At 39.9% G+C, this 13,786-nt stretch overlaps 1 protein-coding gene across 3 annotated transcripts; it reads right to left on the bottom strand.

Annotated features, from left to right (window-relative positions):
• Positions 1 to 7,843, bottom strand: LOC129717695 (TBC1 domain family member 22B). Of its 3 annotated transcripts, none has more exons than XM_055667789.1 (5): positions 6,951 to 7,841; positions 6,355 to 6,884; positions 6,112 to 6,309; positions 5,822 to 6,045; positions 1 to 385 (listed from the first exon to the last, which is right to left on the bottom strand). In XM_055667789.1, exons 1-5 carry the CDS (start codon positions 7,472 to 7,474, stop codon positions 251 to 253), a joined length of 1,611 nt encoding a protein of 536 aa, XP_055523764.1. In that variant the 5' UTR covers positions 7,475 to 7,841; the 3' UTR covers positions 1 to 250. The 3 variants fall into 3 exon arrangements, with proteins under 3 accessions (XP_055523764.1, XP_055523765.1, XP_055523766.1); XM_055667790.1 differs by having other exon boundaries at positions 6,112 to 6,294; positions 6,951 to 7,840; XM_055667791.1 differs by lacking the exon at positions 1 to 385 and adding an exon at positions 397 to 5,762 and having other exon boundaries at positions 6,951 to 7,843.
• Between the last annotated feature and the right edge of the window lie 5,943 nt (positions 7,844 to 13,786).

Genomic DNA, 13,786 nt, shown 5'->3' with positions numbered 1-13,786 from the left:
TTTGTTTTAACAAACTAGTATGTATTCGCAGAGAGAAAACTTATTTCTCTCTGTTGGTTTTCAAGTGCGGCTCTCTTCAGGAACATTGCAAATTCGACATCCTGACAAACCTGAATAAAATCTGTAACTGTTGCCTCAAACAGTCTAACACTATTGCCACAATTTTCCCACGGCTTTACCGGCGGAGTTAGATAAACTTATAGAGATAGTTTTTACAGTAGTTGTTATAGTTTCGCCCACCATGAAGCTGTCAACTTTTGCCTTCCAGATGTTTTGGCGTATCGGCGTACGTAAACTTGAGACGAAACGCTTCCGCCACCAGGACGCCAATATGGGAATCCATCCAGCTGTGGGTGGGTAGGTTTTGCAGCAGCAGCATTAGACCCTACAATGGAGAAGGGAGAATCGAATTAAAAAATCACAGGAGGGTTGTGTTCAAAGCCACGACCGCAAGGTAGAAGTAGAATACTTTTACACAGCTCTACTTACGGCTGTACATTAACCTACGGCCGGGCGAATCGGTTCGCGCCGCTTTTCGCGTTTACACAATAGAAAGGTGTTTTCACATTGAAAATTAGACACGGCTTTACTGGAGTAAGTGTTGGCAAATGCATCTACCGCTAATACCGCCGCTATCGTACGAAAGTGCGTCGTTTCATGTGGGGAATAATATCAACAATGAAAAATGACGCGCGTCTAAGCACACCCGAACTGTTTCGCCGTGCCGCTTCCATTTACTTCCTTATAACATCGGCCTCAGGGAAACACCGGCTGCACTTACCGCTGAGGCTGCTACCATACTGCTACTGGTACCCAAAGCTATTAACTCTTCAAAGTAAGTGTTTTATTTGTCCTCAAAAGAACAATTGTTCAATTCCATATCGGGTATAATGCAATCGCAGCTCTGTAATATTACCGACAGTTATATTCTTCTGAACAAAATGATCCAACTTTTCCATTAGAGGAAGTGCCGGCTGGTATACGGCAAAAATCTCGCCCGATCGCTCGCGTTCAGCCTGGCAGAGGCCTGAGACGTGGTGACCAACCACAGGGCTAGTGCTGCTGCTAAGGAAGGACGACTGCTGTTGTCGTTGTCTAGAACTATTATGAGCTGCTTCGGCTGAAACAGGCTCTTATATAGGCCAAATAGCATGTTTTCAATTGCAAGGTATATGATTCTGTCGACCGTGCTTGGGAAGCAATCATATAACGACCAATCAGAGGTCGAATTTTTCGTTTTGACAAGGCTTGACTATTTTCAATGGTACAATAGTGCGAATAATAATGTGGCGATAGATTTTCCCCAGTCTATAAATTCAACCATCACTAACATTTCCATCTCCAGAGAAGAAAGAGAGAGCAGCAGTCTTCGAGTTGTAACCCTAAGCTACGGACGCGTGTTTGATTGCTCAAAGATAATAAACTAAGATTTTCGATAAACGCCGCGTTTTTTATTCGTTGCAGCTCGCATTCCCACAATTGGTGACCCCGACGCGAGTTATAAATCGCTAAATCGATAAAATCGTCGGTTTATTCCAACAAAAACGGGAAGCGTCATTTCACGATTATAACCTCAAAATGTCTAATTCTGAACAAGACGAACCACAATTGCCGCAAGCGGCAGCCGCAGTCGCTGTAAAACTGCCCGAATTCTGGAAAAGTGATCCTCACATGTGGTTTGCCCAAGCAGAGGCTCAGTTCTACTTGGCACAAATTACTAAAGACGAAACGAAATTCTGGCATATCATCGCCAAGATCGATCAAAGTGTGATATGCAATGTATCTGATCTGGTCGCAAATCCACCAGCTAGAGACAAGTATAACGCTATAAAAGAACGCCTTATTGCACGTTTTGCTCTTTCCTCCCAAGCTCGATTGGAACAGTTGCTTGGATCGTGTGATTTGGGAGATTTGCGACCAACGCATTTGCTCGCTCGAATGCAAGAAATAGCCGTTGGACTTAACGTAGACGAAAAATTAATAAAAATGTTTTTTTTGAAGCGTTTGCCCGTGAGCGTACGAGCTGTGCTAAGCATAAGTGATGGCAGTCTTTTGAAATTGGCAGAGATGGCGGATAAAATGGTGGATTCGTCGTCCAGCAGTGTCGAAATCGTGAACGCGTCATCATCGGCTACCTCAGCTGCAGTAATCGTTACTTTGAGGGATGAAATCGAAGTCCTATCCGCCGAAATTCGCCGCCTCAAAACAGGCCCGCGAAGAAGCCGGAGTCGTTTCGTTCCAAACAGGAATGCTACGGAAACAGAAACTATGTGTTGGTATCATCGTAATTATGGCGCTCGTGCGCAATATTGCCGCGAACCGTGTGTTTTTCATCGTCAAAAAAACTAAGGGAACACCCGCTTGAATCGGCGCAAGTGGGTGAAGATATAATGCAAAGTCGTCGTTTGGTCATTTATGACAGAACAAGCAACACCAGGTTTCTCATAGACACGGGCTCCGACGTTTCCATCATTCCAGCGACACGGCATGAAAAACTGTCTGGACCAATTCCGTTCTCATTGCACGTTGCAAATGGAACAAAAATCAACGCATACTCTAGCAAATATATTTCAGTCGATCTCGGTTTACGTCGTCGTTTAACTTGGAAATTTTTAGTTGCGGACGTAACGAAGGCGATCATCGGTGCCGACTTTTTATCGCATTTTGGTCTTTTGGTGGATTTGAAAAATCGGCAGATGGTGGATGGTGCAACCAAGATTCGCGCGACTGGAGATCTTGTGCCGGCAAAAGTTTACGGAATTAAAACTATCGACGCGCATCATCCAATGAGGAATATTTTGGCTGACTATCGCGAAATCCTCGTACCATCTACTGTTCAGCGTGAAGTAAAACATGATGTCACGCACCATATCGTCACAAAAGGCCCGCCAATAGCTTCGAAAGTCAGGCGAATGCATCCTGAAAAGCTGAGAGCAGCCAGAGAGGAGTTTCGGACAATGTGTGAACTTGGGATATGCCGACCATCGAGTAGTAGCTGGGCCAGCCCACTTCATTGTGTTGGAGACTATCGACGACTGAACAAAGCGACCGTTCCAGACAGATACCCAGTACCTCACGTCCACGATCTGCTTAATCGTTTTGAAGGTAAGGCAACATTCACTACTCTCGACTTAGTGAGAGCGTATCATAATATACCAGTGGAGGAATCCGATATCGCAAAAACGGCAGTTATCACTCCGTTTAGTCTCTACGAATTTACGCGGATGCCATTTGGCCTCTGCAATGCAAGCCAAACTTTTCAACGCTTCATGAATAAATTGTTCGGGGACCTGGACTTCGTCATTGTGTTTATAGACGATGTCTGTATAGCTTCAGCAAATGAAACAGAGCATATATGTCACGTCCGCATAGTCATGGAACGACTGAAGAAAAACGGGCTGGTGATAAATGCAGATAAATGTCACTTCGCAAAGCCAGAAGTAGAATTTCTGGGTTACACGATTAACAAATCAGGAATCCGACCGCTTCCGTCACGAGTTGCAGTAGTTCTAGAATACAGCACTCCTGTTACCGTAAAAAATCTGCGTCGTTTTCTTGCACTAGTAAATGTATACAAACGTTTCATACCACACGCTGTCGAAGTTCAGGGAAACCTTCGAAACCTGATCCCCGATAACAGAAAAAAACGATATTAGAAAGATTAGCTGGGATGAACAGTCAGAGCAGGACTTTATGAAATGCAAGCAAGCTCTTGCAAACGCTGCTCTGTTGCATTACCCTGATGCCTCGAAGCCAATGGCTTTAACGGTAGATGCTTCAAATTTTGCAGCAGGGGCAGTTCTTCAGCAGTTTGATCGAAACGCTTGGCGTCCCCTAGGATTTTTTTCAACCAAATTTTCGTCAAGCCAGCAGAAGTATTCAACGTTTGGTCGTGAGTTAACGGCAATGAAACTTGCTGTTAAATATTTTAGATATCTAATCGAAGGACGTCAATTTACTATCTACACTGACCATTTTCCTCTCACTTGTGCAATAAATAGTGACCCTAGTAGTCGTTTGCCACACGAAGAGCGCTATCTGCGCTATGTGGCAGAGTTCACCACGGATATTCGCCACATCAATGGCAAGGATAATATTGCAGCAGATACCTTATCGAGATTAGAAACCGTTGTTGCAAGTATCGACTATAACGCTATAGCCCAGGATCAAGAAAATTACGAGCAACTGCTTAAATTAAAAAAATCCCCAGCTACCGGCTTAAAGCTGGAACCGAGAAAATTACCTTATTTAACTAAACCGATTTTTTGTGATGTTTCAGGACCAAATCGAGTTCGCCCGTACATTCCTGAGCGTCACCGAGTCCATATTTTGTCCCAGCTACACGGCCTTGCGCATCCTGGAGCTAAAGCAACACGGAAATTGTTAGCAGATCGATTCGTTTGGCCATCAATGAACAAAGATGTCAATCAGTATGTAAAAACATGCCTGCAATGCCAACGTTCAAAGATTTCACGTGATACCGTTGCTCCCCTTTCAACATTTGTGACTCCTAACGCACGTTTCCGTCACATCCACATAGACCTGGTTGGTCCTTTACCGCCCTCTCAAAATTACCGATACTTGCTAACGATAATTGATCGATTTTCGCGCTGGCCAGAAGCCATCCCTTTGAGCGATATGACTGCACCAACAGTCGCTTTTATGCTTTATGCTAGTTGGATTTCGCGGTTCGGTACCCCTGAAACGATTACCACCGATCAAGGACGACAGTTCGAGCCCGAGCTGTTCAAGGAATTAGCTCGATTATTGGGAGTCCACCATATTCATACGACAGCTTACCACCCGCAAGCGAATGGAATGGTGGAGAGATTCCACCGCACGTTGAAAGCCGCCATCATGTGTACCGACGCTAAAGAATGGCATAATCGGCTCCCATTGGTTCTGCTCGGTCTTCGAACTGCTTATCGTGAGGATCTGAAGTGTTCATCTGCAGAGCTGGTATACGGTCAAGCGCTTAGAGTTCCCGGCGAATTCTATGATTTACCGGCAAGTAACATCGATCGCACTGAACTAGCTGCTAAACTACACAAAACATTCGCGGATCTTAAAGCGCCCGCAGCATCTCGCCACACAAATGAAAAAGCGTTCGTGCATCCAAAACTGAAGGACTGCAGCCATGTATTCATTCGCGTAGACGCTGTCAAAAAACCACTCCAGCAACCCTTCGAAGGACCCTACAAGGTGATAGCGAGGAACGAGAAATGTTTCGATATTTTGATCTCGGGAAAAAAGGTGACGGTTTCAATTAATCGGATTAAGCCGGCTCATATATGCGCTGAAAGCCTTCTAGAACATCCTCAGGACGATCGACGTACATTAGTCACACCAAGTGGACACCGTGTTCGTTTCTTGGTGTAACTGGGGGGGCACATGTGGCGATAGATTTTTCCCAGTCTATAAATTCAACCATCACTAACATTTCCATCTCCAGAGAAGAAAGAGAGAGCAGCAGTCTTCGAGTTGTAACCCTAAGCTACGGACGCGTGTTTGATTGCTCAAAGATAATAAACTAAGATTTTCGATAAACGCCGCGTTTTTTATTCGTTGCAGCTCGCATTTCCACAATAAAATTTCAATTATCTTCTTTTGGGGAGAATCTTGGAAGATTTTCCAATCTATTGCTACAAGAACGAAGGAAATCCATCGAATACTAACCGATGTATTAGCATTTGAAATTGGACATATTTTTCACTTTTTTCGGTTTTAGATTTTCATTTCACATCCCTATGTAGCCGAACTTCCTGAGAGAAGTATTCTACTTCAAAAAAAACTAACGTGCATACTAAACCGAGAGACTCACCTGAAAATCCTTTTCTTGCAGCAATTGTTCGCGCCAGTGCAACAAAAAGGCGGCACACACGTACAGCTGAAACACGGCAAAGCCGTCGGACTCCGCTAGATAGGTGTCCCACAGCCGAATCGTGCAATATAGTGGCAGTTCGCGGGTTAGCAAGTTGTTCATCCAGCGGAAGGAAAACTGCAAATAGTCCACTCCGTGTGTCTGCAGATGCCTGTGGAGGGTTCCTGCGAAAACACAAAAACGACATCATTGATATGTATTCTAACTAAAAAACGAAGCTCCATTCTTACCATCAATCCGTTGGATAAGTTCTTTCAGCTGGTTCACTTTCTCCTGTATACCCAGCTGAGCAAAAATATAATTATCTTGTATGCAGTCCAAAAATTTTGATAAACACCAAAAGGCATCCGCTTCAATAATGTCCCGCTGCTCTAGGGGAAGATCTCCCAATTGGCACTGTTCCAGATCTTTATCTAGTTGGTAGTGATCTATTTATAAAAATCAATATAAAACGTTAGTTTTACCCCACTTACCAGCTCCGACCGATTCCTGGAGAAACACTATAAAAAAAGGTGTCACGAGATCATTAATTCCCTGTACGTAGCCAGACGCTGGATGACGAATGGCCCAGATGAAAAGAATTCGTTCGAACATTTCCTGCACCAGCTTCTGCTGGAAAAGGGCCACGTGTGGGTTCATTCTAGGAACGTCTATGTGAATCTGTCGGTAGGTGTCCTGCTGAATTTCATCCCGATTGTCCACGTGGAAGTACTGTTGAACCAGCTTTTGGTAGTCTAGTCGCTTTCGCTCAAGGACGGTGTTACGTCGCTCTAAGCTTGTTGGCAGATATCCGGACAGCAAACGCCAGGTGACAGCGCGCATTTTTCGCGGTATCCCAGACCAGCTAAGCTCCTTCAATGCAATCAGATTCAGGAGAGGAGCGTCGAGGATATTAGTAAACTTTTCGTACTTAGATTCACACTCCACATCTTTCGAGGCTACGTTGGACGAAAGTTTTAGCAACTGCGGACGGCCTGGATAGGCATGAAACCTTTGACGCAGTCTGCGCAATGAAACGATAAACATAGATGCATCTAAACCTAATTACTTCTTTCCCAAAAAAACTTACCTGTGGTCATTCATATTGTTCAGCGCAGTCTGTTTCAGCTGTTGTTGCATTATATTCCGCTCATCATTCGCACGTACGCTTCGAGTTATTTTCAGACTATCAAGATTTTCCGCTACGGCTACCGTGCTGTTGCTGCTTTGCGAATTCGCCACACTTTCCATCTCGGGAGCAGCAGATCTTTGCATCATCGCAGCCTCTCCCGTGCGGTTCCTCTCGCCACCGCTTTTGTGAGTCTTGATGACATTCAACGCCGCCGATTGGGAAACTTTCTTAGATATTCGGGGTGTGTCCACTACGGTGGAAATGATGCAAAATTCGTCATCACCCAAGTCCCAGGCATCGCTCACTGATTCCTGGTAGTCCTGGAAAGAGTTACTACCGGTTGCACCGGAAGTCGAACCACCTGAACCACTGCGTACTCCTCCACCGGGTGCCATTCTTGTGGCCATCGTGGGTCTTCCCGGAATTCGGCCAGAATTATTTTTCCAGAACGAAGAACCTCCGTCGTTACTGCTGCTGTTCATAACTTTTTGATTTTAACTTTTGGTTTGAAACATAAAACACACTGGTACTAAACAAAAACATAAACGCCAACACAATTGAACAAGTTAATAATTAGCTGACGAAGTGCGGCTGCCACTGCAGATGACGAGATTGATGCAACGCGAGTTTGGGTTGGTCATCGTTTATCGCATGGGAAAAAACCCAGCAGCGGTCAAACCACTTCCACTGTCGACCGGAACCCCTAATCTTCGAGTTTAGCTTCGAGAATCACATAAAATTAATAATTTGAGTGCTATAAAAGGAGGTAAATACAGCAATTTAGAGCGTACAGAGGAAAACCTATTAAAATTTTCACAGATTTGACAGTACCACATCAACAGGCGGTTAGAGGTGGGGTGAGGCGGGATGTGGGTTGAAAAGGGTGCCGCGAGGTGTCAAGCAGCGACGACGTTTGTGTGACGTGGAAATATTTCACGAACATTGAGATGAGATTAGTCAAAATTTTATATTTCATATTATTCTCTGCAATGTTTTCAAAGATACTGCCAATTGCAGTGAAACTTGAAAATGTATGAACTGGAATAGCAAAAACAGCCGATTGTGCATTCAGTGTTGCGGTTTATAAAGTTTGCCTCATTTCAAATTAATTTTGATGAGTTTCTTTTAAATATCGAAATCATCACCAAAAATAAAATATTTTTCAAAAGCAGAAACTAAAAATTTCATTAACTTTCATCATGAAAACTAGGGTGGGGCTTATTTTCAAATATGTTCGCGGGACCTGTTTTCCCAGGCAAAAAGACCTCCTTGGGGTTCAATCCAGCTTTTTACGCACCATAATGGCGGTCGCTATAATGCGTGTTCGTAATATGCGAACCTCTCTGCTTACGTCAGATTTGTGATTTCCGAAAAATTGGCAACACAAATGTTGCCAGATATATTTTTCTTTTGATAAATTGTATGAAGACTTCAAACTGACGTAAAAAGCTGGATAAGCAACATGTAAAAAATTGGTTGAATTTCATTAAGCTCTAGAGGTGGCACAGAGGGCCTAAAGGTCTAATTTTTAACGTAAGCAATTTTAGAACAAAACATATGCCTGGGGGGTGCAAAAATTGATTTTTTTCAGCTTTTCAATAACATAATTTTGCTGAAAAATATTTCCATAAATTGATCGATTAATCATCAAAATACTGCCGAGAACAGAAAACTGATTTTAGATTTTTGTACCGCTTGTGATATGATATTGAAATAAAATAAAGGGTTATGTTTTTGGAAACTCTAGTACCATCGAAAACTATATATCCGGACTACTTCGTGATTAGGGCGAATCTTACACGAAGTGATTAGGGCGAATCGCCCTTTACTTTACGCCTTATTTAGATCTGCTCGAAAGTATCGCCCTTTACTATGCGCCTTATTTTGAGTTGCTCGACAGTATCGCCCTTTACTATGCGCCTTATTTTCATTTGCTCGACAGTATCGCCTTTTACTATACGCCGTGTTTACGTTATTGTATTGGAATACGCCCTTTGCTTTTAATGTTTATTTTGTTGACTACTTTGATTTCGCCCATTCATCAAGACGAAGTCAAGTTTCGCCTTTTACTAACGTAAACAACAAAAAGGGCGTATTCCTCATTTTATCTCGTTTTGAGATAAAGTAGATTTCGCCCTTAACAAACATCGTACTTTTTAATAGTTAGAAAAGAGATACATTTTTCTTTCTAAGTTTTAAGGTAGATAGTAGCTCACTTCATACGTTTTCGGTAAAATCTCTATTTGTTTACAGTTTGTTAGATTCGCCCTTATCACGAAGTACTCCGGATATGTTTGTAAATTGAGATTTTATTTGAAAACCAAAATTCTAACTCTCCAATAAATTTATCTTGATAAGTAAATTTAGTGAGCACAAATATTGTTAGGAGATTAAAATCTAAGATGTATTTAATGCATGAATATCTTCACGCTTTTGGTGTTGTTTCTGCGGCTGACGCGTAAAATTCATTAAGTTTGAAAAGGTCTACAACCGTGTTATGTGTGAACATCGCTGTATCATTCAAAACCTTTAAAACATACTGGGCTCAAAGTATTCCTTACTTTATTCAGTGTGGTTTACTGTTTTTCTACTACATGCCAACCCAAAAATGGGTGTTTCGACAGGTTTTTGTTTCATTTTTCAAAAAGATGCAAATGTTCCTTTCAATAAGTCATGGTTATCCCGAAAATGTAACTCCAAGTTGCTATAAATACTTACATACTATCATTTCGTATATAAGTACATACTATACCGCACTCGTAATAAAACTAAAAGATTTTGGTTTTTTATTCAACAGAAGCAGTCAGGTCTGGTGACTGTTCTGTATGAACAGTATAAAAAATAGTAGGAGGGTGGTAACCAAGACACGACCGCATAGTTGACGTAGGACTACAATAATTTTATAATTTTATTTTGAAGCTATGTTTGATTTGAGCTCGTTTTACTTTTGTAGTTTGCTTGATTTATTTTAACCAATTTAAGCTCAACATCTTCCAAAAGGAAGGTGTTTTGGTTCCGGTGGCCATTTCTACTGTTAAGGTCGTCTTTGACCATTTAAAAAGTCAAAAAAGTCATGAAAAAAACCGTTCATTATTGGCATGGTTCGATTTTGGCAACAGACAAAATTCTGAGGTGTTGCCAAAATCGAACGGGGTCTGTATTTTGATTATTTCTTTGCAGCACTCTATCTTAGAAGAAAAAATATTCTCTTTAACATTCACAATGGCCCAGAAACCAAATTTAGGAGAAAATTTGGGTCTAGAGCTCTATAGCAATGTTTTAGAAAAAAAAACTTTATTTTACAAAGTTACTTAAAATTATTGGAGCTATAAAATTGTAAAACAAGGTTTTCTATCTACAAAAATAAAAAAGTTAGATACTTGATTTTCCCCTAAATTTGGTTTCTGGACCATTGATGAATACCTTTCATTCTAATACAGCGAATTTTCTTTAATGCGCGAAAAGGCAACCTTCTATAAACTATTTAATTGAGTACGATTTAGTAGAAATTAAACTTCCTTCTATATCTATTTGTCTTGTTGAAGTTGGCTCACTCACCGATCACAAAGCGGCAAAGATGTCACATAAATTTTTTTCCTGTAATTACAAGCTCGTGGAAAAAATATCGATAACGATTCACAGTTTTAGTAGAAAATGTATATTCACAGAAAATTTGAAATTGACATAGAATTTTATGAACATGTTAACATTCAATTCAGGTCAATTTAAACATTTTATTAGTATACAGAATCAATCAGAAAAAAATTTGATCAGTTTCAAGATACCAAAGAACAACGAAGATACCATATTTGAAAGTTATATGTCCGTTATCTTCGAAAATAAACTGGGCTAGAGTGATGCACAACATTAGCCTCAGCAATTAATTAATTTGCATAGCGTTGTTCAATTACAAGTAAGGTTTTGGAAAGTAATATTTTCTTGCAAATGCTAATTCAAAAAAATTTCAATTGAAAAATACAAACACTACATCGGAACTCTAATATCAAGATGAAATGAATTTGGTTTTTCTCTAAACCGCCGCCGCGTGATGCAACTAGTATTGTCATATTGGACTAAATTCATTTAGCTAGTAAAATATAATCATCAGTACAGCTCGTTTAACTACCTATTCAAAGATCTGTACGGAGCATTTTGGCTTTCTATTGTCTTTAAAATACCTTATATTTAGTAATTTAAATAAATCTAAAAAAAGGCAGAGTGTAGAGTCAAAAAATAAACAACGCATTTTGTTGTCCCCGGCGGCGCAGCCTATTTTGCGACATCCGAAAAATTATATTGATTTCTGATATTTGCTGCTATACGAAACAAGAAGAAGAAGAAGACAATTCAAACGGCAATTCGATTGTGTTCCACGCCCCACTGTGCGTCAACAGTGGCAATGTAGTTTTCACTTGGCTTGACTGCACAAAAATGAATATCAAGTTTTCCTGCACTGATAGACGACGAGTAACCAGCGCTCTGTTCATACATTACTTGGTGCAGTACTGTTGCCTGTGCCATCATATTTTCCTTCAAGACATCAGTTTTATTAACATTAACATATTTGTTAACAGCAGAACGTAAAACTGTCTTGTAGTGGAGGTGGTTACGAACTTTCCGAAAAAGCTTTACCTTCAAGACATCAATTTAGTCTAGGCTGATGGAAGCTAACATAAGTTAACCTATTGGGACGGGGAGATTCTGTCAAATTTTATTTGCCACTGCTATACAGGATATCACTGCAGGCAGTTGGTGTCTATTCATGAAGTCTGTGCTAGGCGTGCTCGCATATGATTGGTACATTGTTGGTGAAAATTCGACCTTGAAACTTTTATTCAATTTTCACTGTTTAACAATGAAGTGATAATGAAAATTGAAGAATCACAAAATTGTCCATCATTTTATCAATCCAACGACATATCGATTATTGTGGTCCATCATGTGGTTACATCAGTATAACCGTTTGAAATCTTTCATTCCGTCGTTACATCTTGGTTTTAGTTTTCGCGGAATGTATCTCGGTATAGTGCGGTTAGACGTAGTCCTACGTCAAAAGTATACTAGCCTTATCGTCAATTGCTTGACTTTGGGTTCTTCCTAAAATTTTCACTAAATGTTGTAAAAACTTAGAAAAGTAAAAATGCTATTGCATCGTTGTATAGCCCCTCGGTAGTATTAATGCTGGTATAAAAAATTTGACATTTCGGTGCCCCACTATACCACAGAGAAAAATTCAGCTGGACCCATTTTTTTTCATTCAGTTCCCCTTATGTGGCGTAAATTTCGTCCGTTTTGAGTTAAATTTAACCGTTTTTAAGATATTCGCAATTTCAGTGTAAACTCTCGCAATCTCGGGGTATGTGATTATAAGGAAATGCACAAGGTGCCTGTATAAGTTAACACGTCATGTTCTCGAATATATTTTTGCAATAGACATCATTGTTCCTCCAAAAAGAGTGCAAAATCATTTTTAAATCACCATTGTATTATAATGAATATCTCTTGTATTATCACCACTGTTTAAATCAATTGAATTACAGCTGCAACTCCAATTGACAACCCAAGCAGCACTTGCAACATGTTTTCAAATGAGACTACTCAATATTTGTTGTTTTAAAACTTCTTTAACGGTGCAAGAAACTTTTCCGGTTACTTTAAAGAAATATAGAAGAATTGCACAACATTTTGTTATTTACGTGTATCATTCTCGTAACTGAACACTAGAAATTGCTCAATAGTTTTCTGCAATCTATTTCCAATTGCATATTTCATGATGCTTTTAAATAACGATAATGTCACATGATGTTGCATATTGCTGTTTCACAAATGTTTTCTTCTAAGAAAAGCAAACTAGTGATGAAAATGTATAGCAACATCTTGTTGAACCATATATTTGCTAAAATTACCAAACAGTAAACAGCCATCTTTATTATAAATGAATGATAAATGATTATCGTTGGAAATATGGTTTTGTTATTCCATATTCCGCATGATTAACACTGCATATCCACTGAGTAAGGTTTTCTGAACTATCGTTTCCCAAAACATTGTTTATAATTTGGCGAGTTTGAATCGTAAAATTTCTTCTACAACACCTTATAAAAGGCGCATGAATAATTACGATATAAAAACATTTTTTTTGCACGGTAAATTTTGAATCGCAGGTAGAATTACATACCTATCAGAAGCGTAAGTAGAGAAAAAGTTCGATATACTTGAGGTTTTTTGTAATGTATGTAGTTATATGAAACTTCGCGACACCATCACCGAAGAGTAATGACAGTAAAGGTAAACAAACTTAACTTTATTTCTCCTCTCTTTTCTTCCTATACTGCAGCGACAGATGATGATTCACATAGCACTGTTAGTTGCATTTAGGCTCCACCTCCTGCGCTTTTTCGGTTATTAACAAGTTGAATAAAAGTAACGGATGCGATTTATTATAATCTTTGAATGCTGCATTGAGAGTTGCATTTGCTTTATTGCAACAATGCGTGCTGCTTGGGAAACGTCATAACCATAAAGCGAAACAAAAATAGTGACGATGGCAAACGGCGCAAGCAGCACACTAACCTAGAGATCAAAATTTTATTTGAGCGTAAGTTTTATTGAATCTTTTAAATTAAAATAACAATAAAACGACTCTTTTGCAGATCCTGAAAACGATTACATCGATACAGTGACAGGGATCATCTCTAGGATCATCGTGTTATTAAATTAAAAATGTAAAATAAAATAAAAATTAGAAATCTTAAATAAAAAAAGTTTCTTGAATTTATTGTGAATTTATATAA

This window comes from Wyeomyia smithii, chromosome 1 (assembly GCF_029784165.1).
Source record: "Wyeomyia smithii strain HCP4-BCI-WySm-NY-G18 chromosome 1, ASM2978416v1, whole genome shotgun sequence".
Lineage (NCBI taxonomy): Eukaryota > Metazoa > Arthropoda > Insecta > Diptera > Culicidae > Wyeomyia > Wyeomyia smithii.
This window is presented reverse-complemented; position numbering and strand designations above follow the sequence as displayed.